This window comes from Felis catus, chromosome C1 (genome assembly GCF_018350175.1).
Source record: "Felis catus isolate Fca126 chromosome C1, F.catus_Fca126_mat1.0, whole genome shotgun sequence".
Taxonomy (NCBI): Eukaryota; Metazoa; Chordata; class Mammalia; order Carnivora; family Felidae; genus Felis; species Felis catus.
Window position 1 is genome coordinate 126,534,743 of NC_058375.1, and position 17,922 is coordinate 126,552,664.

Below are 17,922 nucleotides of genomic sequence, written 5' to 3' on the forward strand. Positions count from 1 at the left end.
GATGACCCAATGGTAAGACAGAAAATGACACAAAGAAATCTAACAAATTTTTTTAAGTTCTTTTTCTTTTCTTTTTTTATTTCCTTTTTTTTTTAATTTAAGGCTTATTTATTCTTGAGAGAGAGAGAAAGAGAATGAGTAGGGGAGAGGCAGAGAGAGAGGGAAATAGAAAATCTAAAGTGGACTCTGAGCTGACAGCAGCGAACAGATGCAGGGCTCAAACTCATGAAATGAGAGATCATGACCTGAGCCAAAGTCTGATGCTCAACCAACTGAGCCACCCAGGTGCCTCACTAGCAAATTTTTGTAATTAACCCCAGTGCCCTGGAAAACTTTCTTATTCCTTATGTTAAAACCAGGTAAAAATTTAAAGATGTTATCATGACAAAGGATTATCAAATGATTCAGATTAAGGTAGAATCCTTTAAAAAAAAAAAAGGCCCTGCTATGAAAACCCAGCCTGAGTCAACCAAAGGGTGCAAACCCTGAAGCTCCAGTAAGAAAGTAATGTGCCTATGGCCACTGAGTCAAGGGATCCCTGAGGCTGAAATCGATGGTGTCAGTAATAATGACCTTACCACCTGATAGAGTGCTTGGTATGGACCAAAAACATTATAAGTTCATTTTGTTGAACAAGAAGAAGCTTCAATGCTTCTGGAAACCAAAAATAAATATGCTTTGCTTATTGGTCTGGAGCCATTCTCTTTCACCATGTTCCTGATCCCTCCCTCCCCCTGTACCTCAACCTCAACTGCTTTAAAGATAAAGATCATTATAAGTGGGGCCAAGGATACCCAGTCTTCAAAGGGGCCTGAAGGCTATAGCCACTGACATGACTATGTTGATGAACAGTGGGAAAGGAGAGACTCAAACTTTTATGGGTCTCTTAGATGCAGATTCCCAAGTCACCATCCTGCCTAGTCCCTTGGGAAAATGGGTGCCTGAACTCAGTTAATGGAGTTTGAGCAAAGTTTGCAGTAGGTAAGGAAAGCTAAAATAATTCTGTGGGCGGGGCCCCTTGGGCCAATTCAGTGGATTATAGCTGTGGCTTCCATCTGAATGTGTAATGGGAATTAATGTGTTATACATGTATACTCCCTAATTCCATTAAGTGTCAAGAGGATTCTTCTGATTGTGATGAGCTAGTATGTAGAGAAGTGCTGGTATCTTCAGACTTCCTGACCCTTTTCAGTCTATGACTGATAATTTTGCCAATTGGGGAGCTTCTGGCAAAGGGAGGCAACCTCTATCTGGAGGTATTTCTTGGGGATTTGGACTTGTTGCCTCTTTGGGATGTCTATTAGATACATCACTTTTAAAAAGCAGACATTAGGGGGCGCCTGGGTGGCGCAGTCGGTTAAGCGTCCGACTTCAGCCAGGTCACGATCTCGCGGTCCGTGAGTTCGAGCCCCGCGTCGGGCTCTGGGCTGATGGCTCAGAGCCTGGAGCCTGTTTCCGATTCTGTGTCTCCCTCTCTCTCTGCCCCTCCCCCGTTCATGCTCTGTCTCTCTCTGTCCCAAAAATAAATAAACGTTGAAAAAAAAATTTAAAAATAAAAAGCAGACATTAGGGGTGCCTGACTGGCTCAGCTGGTTAAGCATGCAATGCTTGATCTCAGGGCTATGAGTTTGAGCCCCACACTGGGTGAGGGATTCCTTAAAAAAATAAATAAATACATTTTAAAAGGCAGATATTAGCTTGCTAGTGGGTTCCTGTCAAAACTGAATGCCTAATCCAAGGAGATCTTATGGCTCTCAAGTGCAATATTTCCATTTTGGGGGTGAGTCAACTAGAACTCAATGAATAACAAGGTAGGAAAAGCCCAACAAGCCTTGTTTGTCAAGTGGACATGGTGTGTTTAAGAATGCAACCAGTCTGGGCACATTGGCATCTCTGATTTACATGGAAAAAAAAATGGTATCTTTCCCTTTGCTGGAAATTTTAACCCCCACGCCACCACCTGAAGAAAAACTGCTGGCTTAGGGGTACTTTCCTTCACAAGGATTTCCCTTGGTGCCTGGGTGTATGTCACTAATGGTTTAGCCAAGATGAAATCTGATGGTGTGCACTGGACTATTGCAGCTGTTTGGCCTCAGTGCCAGCTATGCAGAGTTGACAATGGACATGTTGTTCCACTCAATGGGTAGAACTTGAGGCTGTTCTCAAGCTCTGACCAATACTCCCCTTGATGAACCTTGTTATATTTTTATGGATTCTTGGGCTGCTGCTAATGGTCTAGCTCTTGGGTCTACCACTAAGAAAATTCCAGACTGGCAGATTAAAAACACTTCTCTTGGAGCACCTGGGTGGCTCAGTCAGTTAAGTGTCTGATTCTTGATATTGGCTCAGGTCATGATCTTAGGTTGTGGGATCCAACCCTGTAATGGGCTCCACGCTGAGCATGGATTCTCCCTCTTCATCTCTGTCTGTCCTTCCCCCACTCTTTCTCACTCTCTCTCAAAACAAATAAATAAACATTTAAACAAAACAAAACAAAACAAGATACTTCTCTTTAGGGACATGACCTATGGAAATAAATTGTCTGGGTCAACTCATGTAGAACCCCAACACAAGGATCCATTCTCTGATGAGATAGACTGGAATAAAACTACTGAACGATCCTGCACAACCCAGATTGCCTCCACTGCTGCCTGAACCCATCATCTTATTAGACATGGCAACACAGCCATCAATACAGACTGGGCACAAAGTAGAGAACTCTGTTTCAGACACAGGGGTGAAGTTGCAGCCATTGAAATGGGATACGCACTCTTTGTGGTGGTTGAGGGAAAGCAATGACCCTGGTACCTAAAAAGAGAACATCTTCAGTCCCATGAAGTATAGGGAAGGGAGGGACATTGATGACCTTTGCTCTTCAGAACGACCCTGGGAATTTCCCTCATGAAAGAAAATGTCCTGGTGTGTCTCTCCCAAACCATTCAAAGCAACTTAAAAGTAACTGACTACTAGGTCTTCTATCCCTTGCCAAACATCCCTGTTCATGACATGATTGCCAATTTCCTTAGCCTTACCAGGAATTCTATTACTAACTGCAGCCAACAGCTTTACCTCTTGCACTTTCCATCTAAAAAACACTTGTCTACACCTCCAGATTTCTTCCCACTACCATCCCTGCAGCCACCACTCCTCATTCTGTAGGGTGCATGAATGCTGCCTGGCTGTTGGCAGGGACAAATAGGACTGATAATTCTCCTAAATCAAGGGCCAGACTCCATTATTCAGACTGAATTGGGAATCCTAAGATCTACCAGCCAGTTGAGAGATCACAGGGAGACATTGTCAACCTGTGCCCCTTGACTAATGTAGGTCCCACTCAGAGGGGCCCAACAATTATAAGCACACCTTTTTGTCCCCAAGGGATACCCCAGGATTATATTTTTTGTAGAGAAACCTGGCATTAACTTACATGCCTCCTGAAAACATGATGACTTACGCTTTAGGGGTGGTCATAAGAGACCTTCAAATCTTTAAGTAAATACCATCAGTAGATGACGTAGCCTCAGATGACTTCAGAGCTCTCCCCAAAATGATGCTGCCAGGTTACTTGAGGGAGCTTCCCAGAGGGGTAGCTGACTTGTCATTTATGTGCCACTGTGGACAATTATCCCTAAGACAGATGTCCAATTAGAAAAAGTAGAACAAAATTTGTTCCTGCCTTTACCTAAACTTATCAATGATATCACCTCACCTCTGCAGGACATTCAGGTCATCAGTCAAGACACTGGCCAGGGTTGTTATGAATGATTAAATTGCCCCAGTCTTCCTCCTTGTGGGCCAAGATGAAGTCTGTGCAATGGCTAATACAGACTTTTATAGTTGGGTTGATGACTTGGACCAAGTGAGAAGATCAACAGAGAAAATTAAGGAGAAAATCATCTGGCTTATGGGATTTGTTCATCTGGTGGTATTCAGGACCATGGATTGCATGGTTGATGCTAATCTACAGTATGGCCTCATTCTGCTCCTTGGAGTTCTATTGATAGCAGTTTTAACTGAATGTTGTATGAGACAAATTAATGGATTTGGTTCCAGCCTCTGTTGATCAGATTAGTCAGAGTGGTGTGCTCATGGGAAAATTCACCAGAAGCCAAGACAATGTATAAATGAAGGGTAGATATTTTTAGGAGACAAGTCTCCCTTGGTCTCTCACATTTCTACAAGTCTTATGAGCAGAGGCATTGACTGCCTTTGTCCCAGACTCTCTTTTCAAGCTGTATAGTGAACAGCCTTGGAAGATATCTCCCTCTCAAGCAAGGAGTAGCTTACTACTCCTTACTATAGGAGATTTGGGTTCCCTAAATTTAGAGTTCCTCCCCTACAATCCAACCTACTGTTTGAGCAGAGGTCATCTGGTTCTCTTCCTACCATCCTGTGGGAATCAGAACCGAGGGAAATGATACAAAATTGATAATACTCTGCCTAATGTTATTGTTATGAGTAATAAACTGCCCTTTGTCTCTGAACCAGTTTTGTTCCTTACGCCAAAGGTCTAAGAAATTGGAGCAGGCTAACCTGTTAGCTTGTAAGTATGGTAAAATCTTACATCTTTCATAGTTCTTGACATAGATCTGCAGATGAAGAGGTCTGAGAGAGGAAAGGATGTGATTTGAGGACGATGTGGGATCAGTGTTTGTTTATATGTCATCAAAAAGGAGATATCTAAGCACGTTAAGTTCTAATGGAAAGTAGCATCATTGTCGGTAATAACATAAATATGGACAGCACACGTGTCCATCAAAGTAGGAGAGACAGATAAGTTGTGGCATAAATAGAATACTAGATATCAGTAAAAGTGAAAACCCATAACTACATGTCTCAAAATGGGTGAATCTCAAAAACCAATAATGATCCACATATGAGTGAAAACATATGGTATCTGTCTTTCTCTGCTTGGTTTATTTCACTTAGCATAATACCCTCCAGTTCCATCCACGTTGCTGCAAATGGCAAGATTTCATTCTTTCTCATTGCCAAGTAGTATTTCAGTGTATATACAAACCACATCTTAACAGAAGACCATGGGGGAATGGAAGGGGACAAAGAAAGTTACAGAGAGGGAGGGAGGCAAACCATAAGAGACTCTTAAAGACCGAGAACAAACTAAGAGTAGATGGGGGGGGGGGTCAGGGAGAGGGGAAAGTAGGTGATGCGCAGGGAGAAGGGCACTTGTTGGGATGAACACTGGGTGTTGTATGGAAACCAATTTGACAATAAATTACATTTTAAGAAAAGAACAAATAATGAAGAGAAGGAGCAAGTTACAGAGGAACACACGTAGTATAAGTTTGTTTTTAAAAAGTTCAAAAACAGGGAAAAGTACATTATGCATTATTTAGGAATATAAGCAGAGATGGCAAAACTAAGGAAATGATTACCTTAAAATTCAGGATAACGATTATGAAGGATGGGGGACACAATTCAAGAGGAGCACATAAAGGGCTTTTGAGGCAAGGCAACGTTCTAATTTTTGGCTTGGATGGTAGGTACCTGGGTGCTACTGTCATTTTGTTTAAGTTGTATATATGTATATATATTAGCATATATGCTACGTTGTATATATATATAAGTTGTGTACATATATATATTTGCATACATATATATATTAGCATATATGCTACATTTTATAATTTGTTTTAAAAGTGTTAATAGGAAGGAGCCAGAAGAGAAAAAAAGCTAAGAATACAGTGAAAAGAGAGGCTAATTGAGATGGCCAGGTAGGGTTGAGGGTTCACACGCATTTAGACTCTCAAGAAATTACAGAGGCATCAGCCTGCTGTGTTGAGTGAAATGTGTCTTATTCATCCTAGTGTCCTCATTTTAAGCCCTTTCCTATCCCCCTTGAAGCCTGTCTTCAGGCATTCTTTCATGGAGGTAAGTGATTATGCTATTCACAAACATCTCATTCTTGGAATCTTTAGCTTAGAAGATTACCCATGGGCCCAGGACATCACATGGTACCTCTGTTAGATTTTCTTCTGCTGCAGTAATGAGAGGTGTATTTCCAGTCGTTGGATGCTGAAAGTTAAGGTTTCCAAGGATGGAATGGACTTTACTAATATAGTCACAGATGAGTTCCACATCACCCCTTGAAACTACTTCCAGGAAATCATGAATCAGTTTATTTTTATTCATCTTGCTAAGTCCATAAATTTGCCTGGCAAAGAAGAGAAACAATTAAATGAGAGTCAACAAAGCATGGGTGGTTCAGATGTAACATAGTCTATCTTTAGTGTCACCTCTTTCCCTCTTTTATGTATAAAATATTGTAACAGTTTTAAAGACAATTTTGAAAAAGAGGAAAACTCAATAATCCCACCAGCCTTGGTTTTTTGCATACGTTTTAAATTAGAAATAACAATTTTCACCATCACTTTGTGAGATCTGCTGTGGTATAGGAGAAGAAAGGATGGATCTACACCAGAATGGAAAGAGCATAGGCTCTGGAGCCTGAAAGAATTTGGGTTTCAATCCCTCATCCATAGATTCCCAACTGTGTAACCTTGAGCATGTCATTCAACTTCCCCAAACTTAATTTCCTCATCACTAAAATGGAAATGACAATTCCCTCTTCAAATGGTTGGTGAGGATCTGAAGTACTATATGCAAAGAGCTGGCACATTCTTTGGTGAAAATTCTTGCAGGATTTTATTTTCTCTAGCATTGATTAGTAAAATCCCTGTAACTATTTTCTTCATGAAAGTCCTATTTTCCTAACAATATTATAAACTCCTCATCAGCAGGGACATTCCATGCCTTACACTTTTGTATACTCAATGACTCTAATACAGTGTGAGTCATTGAAGAGCATGGTGGCCACTGTTCTAGATTTTCCAGGAAAGTCTTTATTTTAAACATCCCATTTTGGTTTTCCAAATCATTGAATATCTTAGACTGCAATTTTTGAAATCACCAGATTACCTTCTCCATGGAGCCTCTTGCTGCTGGAAACAGCAAAAAATCATGTATCAGACCCTTTATTCCAACTTCAGCTTCCAATACCATAGTCACTGCATGTAGACACACGCTATTTCATTGAATGGGCAATTTACTTGCAATGAACTGGCATTTTGTTGAAAGCAAGAGAACAAAACGCCCATTTCGTAGTACAACTTTGTAGATAAAAGTTAACAAAAATAAGCAAGAAAATGTCTAGAATTGGCCTTTAATGTTCTAAATACACAAATGCCTTCAGAATTCATAGACCAGACTACAGAGCTTTTTTTTTTTCAAAGAGAACATGTACTTGACTCCAGACATAGTACTATTTGATAAATTCATCCATTCGTTTAAGAGGATACTATATGTCCTTCAGTTGCTTTCATTGACCTATTCACAATCAAAAATAACATAAAATAGTTAAAGCAATGGGGTGCCTAGGTGGCTCAGTTGGTTAAGCCTCCGACTTCGGCTCAGGTCATGACCTCACGATTCATAAATATGAGCCCTGCATCACGCTCTGTGCTGACAGCTCAGGGCCTGGAGCCTGCCTTGGATTCTGTCTCTCTCTCTCTCTCTGCCCCACCCCTGCTTGCACTCTGTCTCTCTCTCTCTCAAAAATAAACATTAAAAAAATTTTTTTTAATGTAGTTAACACAAAATGTGAGAAAAAATGCATGGTTAAGAGTCAAAGCAAGCAACAAATAATGAATCTTATGATGTCAGAGAACTGGGATGGCCACATGGCTGAAGCACTCCATGGGGAAAAAGGTACCAATAATATTTGGAGAGCTGGAGAGAAGAGGAAAAGACAGTTTTGATGAGGGAAAGGGCAGGAACAAGGCCAGTACCCAGGGTCAATGAGGAGAAAGTGGACCAGATGGGAATTTATACTACTTCTAACCAGGATGGGAAGCCCATAGAGAGTTTTAAGTAGTGTGTTGTATGGGGTGCCTGGGTGGCTCAGTCAGTTGAGCAACTGACTTCGGCTCAGGTCATGATCTCATGGTTTGTGGGTTCAAGCCCCGCATCAGGCTCTGTGCTGACAGTTCAGAGCCTGGAGCCTGCTTCACATTCTGTGTCTCCCTCTCTCTCTGCCCCTCGCCACTCATGCTCTGTCTCTCTCTGTCTCAGAAATAAATAAACATTTTTTAAAAAAGGAGTGTGTTTTAGGAACGGTGGGACTTTGGGAAGGTTATTATGATATAGAAAGGCAAAAATAAAAATTGAAAGTAAAGCTTACAGGGTTTGTGACTGATCGACCATGAAAAATGAAAATGAGTCCAAGAGGCAGTGTTTGAGCAACTGGGGAAGACCTGATGCTGGGGGAGGGGGGCATTTGTTTTTGCAGAATGATAATCGATGAGGTCAGCAACAGAGCCAGAAGGTAAATAGGATATCTTGTTTCCTTGAATCAAAGAAATGTGGCCTTAATTTAGTGCAGTTTCCTAAACTAGCTTGAGCATAAGAATTATGCTGTCCCTTTGTTATGAATAAAGATCCCCAGGTTCTTTTTGATTTAGTATGTATGGTTTGAGGCTGGAGACTCTCCGCATTCTTTGTTTTAATTTAAAAAATAATAATACACTGGTTTTATTTATTTTTTAATAGACTCAGGTTTTTTAAAAAAATGTTTATTACTTTTGAGAGAGAGAGACAGAGAGAGGGAACGAGCAGGGGAGGGGCAGACATAGAGGGGGACAGAGGATCCAAAGCAGGCTCTATGCTGATAGCAGAGAGCCGGATGTGGGGCTTGAGCTCACAAACGGCGAGATCATGACCCGTGCGGAAGTTGGACTGAGCCACCTAGGCACTCCTATTGATTCATTTTAAATAGACTTTATTTTTTGGAGCAGTTTTAGGTTCACAACACATCAATATTGAGTCGAAAGGGTAGAGAGTTCCCATATACTCTTTGACACCACACATACACAGCCTCCCCATTATCAACATCCAGCACCACAATGGTCCATTTGTGACAACTGATGAACCTACATTGACACATCATTATTATGTAAAGTTCAGAATTTACTCTTAGGGCTCACTCTTGGTGCTGTACACTCTAGGACTTTGGACAAATGTATAACGATATGTATCCACCTTTATATTATTTAGAGTAGTTTCCCCTAGAAATCTTTTGTGCTCTATCTATTCAACCCCTGCCTCTGTCCCTCAACCCCTGGCAACCACTTGTTATTATTATTATTATTATTATTATTATTATTTATTTTTTTATTTTTTTTTTACCATTTCCAGGGTATACCTTTCTTTGTGCAAGCATTCAGGTGATTTCTATCATTAGACAACTTCTGGAAACATTGACCCAGTGATGAGAATCCAATCCACAATCTTTCTTGCAATTCATTTTATTTTATTATTGGTATTTAACATTACCATGTAATCCTTTTGACATAAACTTCCTAGGAAAAATACCCATTCTTTCCCCCTAAATTTCTAATAGAGAATAAGCTGAAAGAGAGAATCAATTCCTCAAGTCTCTCCTTACTTTTGTTGAAAGTACCATTACATGGGGGTGGGAGGGCGGGGAGGGTGGGTGATGGGTATTGAAGAGGGCATCTTTTGGGATGAGCACTGGGTGTTGTATGGAAACCAATTTGACAATAAATCTCATACATTAAAAAAAAACAAAGTACCATTACATAATGATAACATAATAATTACGGCAGTAATATCCAACATTTATTGAATGCTGAGTACATGCCATATGTTATTCTAAATAATTTATATATAGTTTATCTATTTTATTCCAAACAACACCATCAGGAGAGGAGGATTATTATCCATATTTTACAGATGAGGAAAACGAAGCACAGACGTTGGCAAAATGAGATATCACACGGGAGATGTGTGGGCGCTAGTGCCCCAAAAGACTTAACGCAACTGGCATTTAAAGGAACATTTGTAAAATACGCCTATTTTCATCTCCTTGTTTGGATCCTAGCTAGAAAGGTTGGGGTTAATCATACCCATTAGCAGTACTGGGCTGGGTCTAGCTTTCCTCTTGTTTTATTTTATTTTGTCTTTCTTCACTTTTGATCTTCTTTCCCGCTCCCCTGTGCCTCACAAGACCCAATCTAATGTGCACAAGAAGCCTTAGACATGCAGATATCTTTAAAGGCATACGGTGCTGTTATGTATGTGTGCATGTATTGTAATATATAGATTTTGTTGCTTACTTTTTAACTTAACGCTTTGTTTTTAAGCTTTAACCTTATACTTACATGCACCTCTGGTTGTTTGCTTCTAATGGCTGTATAGTATGCTTCCACCATACTTTATTATCCCGTCCCTTGGTTATGGACATGGAAGTTGCCTCCAACTTCCCACTCCATAAACAGCACTGCAGAAATACACTTGTTCAGGCCATGTTATACACTGTGCAGAAGTTTCCCTCAGGTGAATGAGCCGAATATACCTAATTTCACTAAATACTGCCAGATTATTCCCCAGAATAGCTGTATCAATTTATACTCTCACTGGTAGGGCCTGCCTATTTTCTTTAAGTTCTTCTAAGGGAAGCAGACATTTGGTTGATTGCTGTCACTTAATCATCATTAACATTAGCATTGAATAAGCAGTGTACTTGGAACTTTGCTAAGGGATGAAGGATCAAATGATACACTTGAAATTAGGCCATAGATAAATTTAAAATCAGTATACATATCTGTCCCAGCAAACAGCTTCAAGCATGAATTTATGTACTTATTTTGGAAAATGCAACGGTATTTGCAATATCACAGGTAAAAGAAACACCTTCAGAAATAAAGAGTAATTAAAACCTGTCTTTCAGTAAAGCTAAAAATCAGATACTCAAATAATGACTAGGCAAGAAATATATATTTATATCACCAGTTTACTCATAAAGTGAAAATAAATCCCCAAAGGAATTTCTTTCCAAAGTTATTACCCTTAGCAATGAAATGACAATAAGTGTTTAAGAGTTGTGGTTTAATTCTTTAATGTAACCTTTGAGTGAGAGCATTTCACAAGTAGTATTTACTATTTCAATAAAAAAACAAACATTAAGATTTAAACCAAACTAATATAAGGCTGTAATTTTAACTACACTGGAATTAAATTTTTTAAAAGTAGGCTCCATGACCAATGTGAGGCTTGAACCCCTGACCCTGAGTTTAAGAGTTGTATGTTCTACCGGCTGAGCCAGCCAGGTGCCCCTGGAATTTAAAAAATGTTTTAAAAAGAAATAAACTAGGGCATCTAGGTGGCTCAGTTGGTTAAGTGTCCGACTTCAGCTCAGGTCATGACATCCTAGTTCATGAGTTCGAGCCCCACATCGAATCTACTTGTAAAACAAAGTATTTTATTACCCTGCTTATGTTTCATTTGACATCTTATGTAATTAAGACTTAGAGCAACAGGAATCTCCTTTCACGTTGAGAAAATACGGCTAGGACTCATATATATCATACTGAATGTTTACAAGAAGATTTATACCATGTAAAGTTATCACGTATTTAAGTGACTAAACTAAAATAAAAGATTGTCCCCAGGTATATTTAAATCGAACCAAGTATTGTATACTTTTCTTCCCCTTACCAGTTTAGCTTGTGATCTAGATCGCCTAAATATTAGAAAGGATTGTCTCAATATTTGAAAAATCAAAGATAGTTTATTACGGCAACTCTAAGGATATAATTATTTGAGATTAAGACAGTTTCCTCTATCAGTTTACCTGATGTTCCTCCTCTGGGACAACCTTTGGGGAGAAAAAAATGTTGCAACATATGGCATTACCTAAAGTGGGCTGAAAAGGAGATTTGGCTTACCTATGTCGTGTTTTGCTGTGGGAGCTGATACACAGTTGAAGAAAGATGGAGAAAAACAGCAGTCCACGTCATCCTAATTTTTGGTGGCAGATTTCTGGGGCAGCTGTCAACCAACACTTCAGTGAGGGATCCATTTAAAAGCAGCATAGATATAGATATTTTTTTCTTTGATTATTTTCCTATGTTGCACAGCTCAAAGTACTTAAAAAAATAATTAAAGCTGGTTCTGTGTGCACAAACCCTTCAGTTAGCTGCAAAGAGACTGCTTAGTTTACAGGCTGTCACCCAGGCAACCATCCACTGTGCATTTAGCTTTGAGAATTGAAGGCAGGACAATCTTGTCCAGGAAGGAAAACAAGCACTGTACACTCTTCAAAGCTGCCATTTAAGTGCTTAAAAGAGTTGGATGTTAGTGTCCTTCCATGGTTGGCACAACTGCCGTTATCATCTTATCCAATGAAATTTTCTCCAGGAAAACCATACCTTTGTAATTGCCATAATGTGCTAGAAGGATGCCTTTCTGAATCTGAATATAAACTGCAGCACGAGAGAAACCAACAGGTTAACCCCAAACTGGTTGCATTCTTAGAGTCATATTTGAAAAAGCACCAGTGAATGGAAATTCTTACATGAGAACATATTTCTTGTCTAGAGTTGTGATATTCCCAAACAAGGTCTTCAGTTAACAGACTGCATGTTTGTCCCAGTCATAAACGCTAATAAACCCAGCTGAAAGAGACTTTAAATTCTGGACAACAAAAACACTCTCATGAGGAAGTAGACTCAGGCACTCTAAAACATAGGGTCATCTGCCATTTGTATGCTGCTAGATTTTTTAATGCAACTTACTGGAGGATGCAGGGGGTTTTCTTCTACAGATGTACTTGTTACGTATGTTCAGCTGAAGAGGGTGAAAAAAATACTTTACCATAATAACAGCTAACATTTATTAAATGCTTACTAGGTTAGTCCTTTACATGAATGACGTCATTTAACCCCTACAACAGCGCCAAGGAGTTAATTCTATAATCACCATTATTCATCCATTTTACAGATGAGAACATTGAGGCTTAGAAGACATTTAAGCTAATAAATGGCGGCACTAGGGCCTGAATCAAAGCAACCTGACTGCAATGTTAAAATATTCACCACTTACTATGCTAACACGCAACACCCACACCCACACTCACTCACTCACATACTCCTCAAATGAATGAACACTTCAGGGTAAAAGACCACTCAGAGATTGCTAGGTTTATGTATACTCTTCCATCACCCATTCAGCCTGGAGCACTTTAACGCTAATCCAAGCACATGCAGGTTGTTACTCTGTTTTACTTTCTATTTTTTACTTTTATTTTAGCGAGAAAAAGACAGCAGGGGGAGAGGGACAGAGGGAGAGAGAAAGAGAAAGAATCCCAAGCAAGTTCCATGCTCAGTGCAGAGCCCAGTGTAGGGCTCGATCCCATGACTTTGGGATCATGACCTGAGCTGAAATCAAGAGTCGAAAGCTCAACGGACAGAGCCACCCCAGTATCCCTCTCTATTTTACTTTCTACAAACTTCCTTGTTTCTGCTGCCAGCAGGAATGGTATTTTTTCTTAGCTTTTATGCCAAGAGGAAGTTATAAGTACTGTACTTTCTCATGTTTAGGATTTCTGCAGTGTTATCTTTGGGCTTAGGCTGGTCTGCAATCCATGAATCTTTGTGTCGGTTCCTAAAAACAGTAATCCTCCTCTTGTCTCTCATTTTGAGAAACAGTCATTCATTCAAATCATGTTTTTTTTCTTTTTTTTTTTTTTAATTTTTTTTCAACGTTTTTTATTTATTTTTGGGACAGAGAGAGACAGAGCATGAACGGGCGAGGGGCAGAGAGAGAGGGAGACACAGAATCGGAAACAGGCTCCAGGCTCTAAGCCATCAGCCCAGAGCCCGACGCGGGGCTCGAACTCACAGACCACGAGATTGTGACCCGGCTGAAGTCGGACGCTTAACCGACTGCGCCACCCAGGCGCCCCTCAAATCATGTTTTTTTCAAGAAACATGAGTTTTCAGAAACAGTGGCAAGATAAGCATGCAAACAAGGACAATCCAGTAGTCCCCCCTTATTGTCAGGGGATATGCTTCATGACTCTCAGTGGGTGCCTGAAACCTCAGATTGTACCTATAATAAAGTTTAATTGTAAATTAGGCACAGTAAGAGATCAGCAACAATAATTACTAAGAAAATAAGAAAATAGAACAATCATGACATGATACTGTAATAAAAGTTATATCAACATTGTCTTTCTGTCTCTCAGAACAATTTATTGTCCTGTGCTCACCATTCTTACGATGCTGTGAGATGATCAAATGCCTATGTGATGAGATGAAGTACGTTAACAACGCAGGCATTGTGCTATAGTGTTAGGCTACTACTGACCTGCTGACAATCCATCAGAAGGAGGATATTCTGCTTCCTGAGGGTGGTTGACCTTGGGGAACTGAAACTGGGGAAAGCAAGACTGAGGACAAGGGGAGACTCCTGTATTGTATTAGGAGATAAGGCTGCCACAGAGCTACGTAGTAGGCTCTAGGGAAGCATGGAAGGGGAATGCCTAGCTTTCTGAGTTGGAAGGGCTGAGGTATATTAATTAGTTTGCTAGGCATTCCATAACAAAATACCACAGACTTGGTGGCTTAAGCAACAGTTCTCACAGTCCTACAGGCTAAGAAATCCAAGATCAAGGTGTTGGCAGATTTGTTATCTCCTGAGGCTCCTCTCCTTGGCTTGCCGGTGGCTGATTCTTACTGTTCTCATACGGTCTTTTCTCTGTGCACAGGCAACTCTGATGTCTCTTCACATGGCCTAATCCTTTTTTTTTTCTTTTTAATAAAAACACCAATATGATTAGATCAGGGGCCACCCTAATGGTCCCATTAACTTAATCACATCTTTGCAAGTCAACTCCAAATATAGTCACATGCTGGGGTTCTAGGGATTAGGGTTTCAGCATATAAATTTTGGGGGAACACAGTTCAGCCCATAACAGAAAGGCATAGGGAGCCTTCAGAGAATTATCTGAGCTGAATTTGAAGGACAAATAGTTCACCAGGTAAATCACAGATGGAACGATACTGCAGGATAAACTAAACAACAGCATGTCCAGGGGAAAGATAAAAGCATGAAACATTGCAAATACTGTTTCGCGTGTGTGTGTTTGAAAAGCAGAACACACATGGCAGGGCTCGGGGGGATGGTAGGGGTGAGGTGGAGGGGAAGTGGGACTACTTCCAGCTGAACTGGGAGACAATTAAAAGATTTTATTCATGGAGAGATGTGATCATATCTGTATTTTAGGAAGATCCTCCTGACTGCAAGAATGAAAATTAATTGAAGAAGAGGTGCAGATAGAAATGATTAAAGATTATTAAAATGGGTCAGGAAAAATATGATGGTGACATAACCTAAATCAATGGCCGAAAAGATAAATGACCAAAGAAAAACAAGTGAAAGATGTGAAATTACTCTTTATAGGAGATGAATACAAAGGGCCAAGAAACACTTATAAAACTGGCTAAGCTCACCAGGGATCAGGAAAACATAAATCAAACCATGTTTTGTTTAGCATACTGACAAAAATTTAAAAGAGTTATTATAATATTAAATGTGTGAAAAAATGGCTACAATTATACACTATTAGAGGGTATGTAAATTTGTAACATTTACTTTGGACATTGCAATCTGGTGCTATCTATTACCTTAAAAAATTTGCTCATTTTTTGAGAGACAGAATGAGTAGGGGATGGACAGAGAGAGAGGTAGACACAGAATCCAAAGCAGGCTCCAGGCTCCGAGCTGCCAGCACAGAGCCTGATGCAGGGCTCAAACGCACAAACTGTGAGATCATGACCTGAGTGGAAGTCAGAGGCTTAACCGACTGAACCACCCAGGCGCCCCTTTATTACCTTTTAAAATGCACACATTCTTCAGCTTGGTATCCCCATTTCTCAGTATTCACCCTAGAGCATTGCTACAGGGTGCATTCTGACATGTGATCATAAAGATTCAGGTATAATGAAATTTTACCCTAGTTTTTTTTTCAGAAAACTTTTTTTAGAAAATTTATTTTGGAAAATTTCAAACATGCAAAGTAAACAGTATAGTATAATGAGCCCCCACGTACTTGTCATCCATCCAAGGATGTTATTTTTTTAATTATTATGTTTTTGCAGGGGAGGGATGGTCAGAGGGAGGGAGGGGGAGAGAGAGAGAGAGAATATGAATCTCAAGCAGGCTCCATGCTCAGCACAGAGCCCAATGTGGGGTTCGATCCCACAACCCAGGCATCCCGAAGGATGTTATTAATAGCTTTAAACAGTAGATCACTTACATGTCAAGTCACAGAAGACAAATAAAAAGTAGTACATCTATGCTTTGAATTCTGGAATGCTGTGCAGCAGATTAAAAAAGGAGGAAAGAGCTTTATAGCATGTCTTAAATGGGATCCAAGTTATATAGTTTAGTAAAAAAAAAGCGGGTTGCCGAATAATGCATATACAGTAGCATGATACTTGCATGATGTGGTTGGGAGCACATGCTCAGGAGCCAGCCTGACCACTTAGTAGGCATACAGCTTGGGCAAGTTACCAATGCTCTTTCAGCCTGTTTCGTCATCTGTAAAGTAAGGGTGTATAATAAGAACATTATCTACCTCACAGGGCAATTATAAGAATGAAACGAATTAAATATGAGTAAAACACTTAGAAGAACGCCTTAGAATAAGAAAAACACTTAGAATAAGACATTCTTATTTGTGCAAAAAATTGATTAAAAAGAAGGTAAGAATATATTTTTCAAATACACAAATATGTATGTAAAATATAGGAAGAGGTCTGAAAAGACTCATGCTTAACTCGTATGAGCAATTTTATCTTGAGGATATGAGAATTGAAAAGACAGTCAAGGAGGCCATTTGTTTTAAGCATATGACTTGAACTTTTTTATGATAAGACATTCTCATTACTTGTATAACACTTGAACAATTTAGATTAAAATATGATTCTTAGGTCTACCTCTGGTGACAAATAGTGATTTAAGGATCTCTTACCAGGCAGTATATTGCCAATGCAAAGAACAGAGATAAATGGAAAATAGGAGATTATCTGCAGCAAAATGGCAGATGCAGATGAGATGGAAATTAGCCTATGTAGTTTAGTTAGAAACTAGACTGAAGTGAATGTTAAAAGGGATCCAAGCAGGGGTGCCTGGCTGGCTCAGTTGGTTAAGCGTCCAGCTCTTGATTTCGGCTCAGGTCATGATCTCACAGTTTGTGAGTTCCAGCCCCAGGTTGGGCTCTGTGCTGACTGTGGGGAGCCTGTTTGGGATTCTTTTTCTCCGTGCCCCACCCCCACCATGCGCGCGCGCGCGCGCGCGCGCGCGCGCGCGCGCGCTCTCTCTCATTACCTCTCAAAATAAATAACTTAAAAGGGATCTGAGCAGATCAGCAAGAAATTGAAGATACTATTAATGTAGAAGTAGTTAATGAGCCTTAGAACAAACAGCACAATGCAAAAGAAGGTTGGGATTAGACCCAAAATCTTGCCTTTATTTTTTTTTTTTAATTTTTTTTCAACGTTTTATTTATTTATTTTTGGGACAGAGAGAGACAGAGCATGAATGGGGGAGGGGCAGAGAGAGAGGGAGACACAGAATCGGAAACAGGCTCCAGGCTCTGAGCCATCAGCCCAGAGCCCGACGCGGGGCTCGAACTCACGGACCGCGAGATCGTGACCTGGCTGAAGTTGGACGCTTAACCGACTGCGCCACCCAAGCGCCCCCCCCCCTTTTTTTTTCAACGTTTTATTTATTTTTTGGGGGGACAGTTTTAAATTTTTTTTCAACGTTTTATTTATTTTTTGGGGGACAGAAAATCTTGCCTTTATTAATCATCTGTGGCTAAAAGAGTTCACTCTCCCTAACAAGAATGGAGTTTAATCATTTCTCTTAAAATTCTCCAGAGATTCCTTGCCTTGGTGACTGTACCTCTTTCTAGTTAAAGAAATAGTGGAGCACTTGTTTAGAATGTAAAATATTGTGTGGAGCACCTGGGTGGCTTAGTTGGTAAAGAGTCTGACTTTGGCTGAGGTCACGATCTCACAGTTCATGAGTTCAAAC

At 40.0% G+C, this 17,922-nt stretch overlaps 1 protein-coding gene across 6 annotated transcripts in view; it reads right to left on the minus strand.

Annotated features, from left to right (window-relative positions):
• The window catches only part of MAP3K19 (mitogen-activated protein kinase kinase kinase 19), a 65,669-nt gene extending 49,379 nt beyond the window's left edge, over positions 1–16,290 (minus strand). Inside the window, exons 1-3 of one of the 6 annotated variants that reach the window (XM_045034790.1) lie at positions 16,139–16,290; positions 11,766–11,868; positions 5,953–6,175 (exon numbers count right to left, since the gene is read on the minus strand). In XM_045034790.1, the coding sequence (XP_044890725.1) occupies positions 5,953–6,153 (201 nt within the window). In that variant the 5' untranslated portion in view covers positions 6,154–6,175; positions 11,766–11,868; positions 16,139–16,290. Of the gene's footprint in view, positions 1–5,952; positions 6,176–11,765; positions 12,566–12,614; positions 13,543–16,138 lie in introns of those variants that run through there. The other 5 variants (XM_045034791.1, XM_045034795.1, XM_023259278.2 and 2 more) reach the window with 5 other exon arrangements.
• Between the last annotated feature and the right edge of the window lie 1,632 nt (positions 16,291–17,922).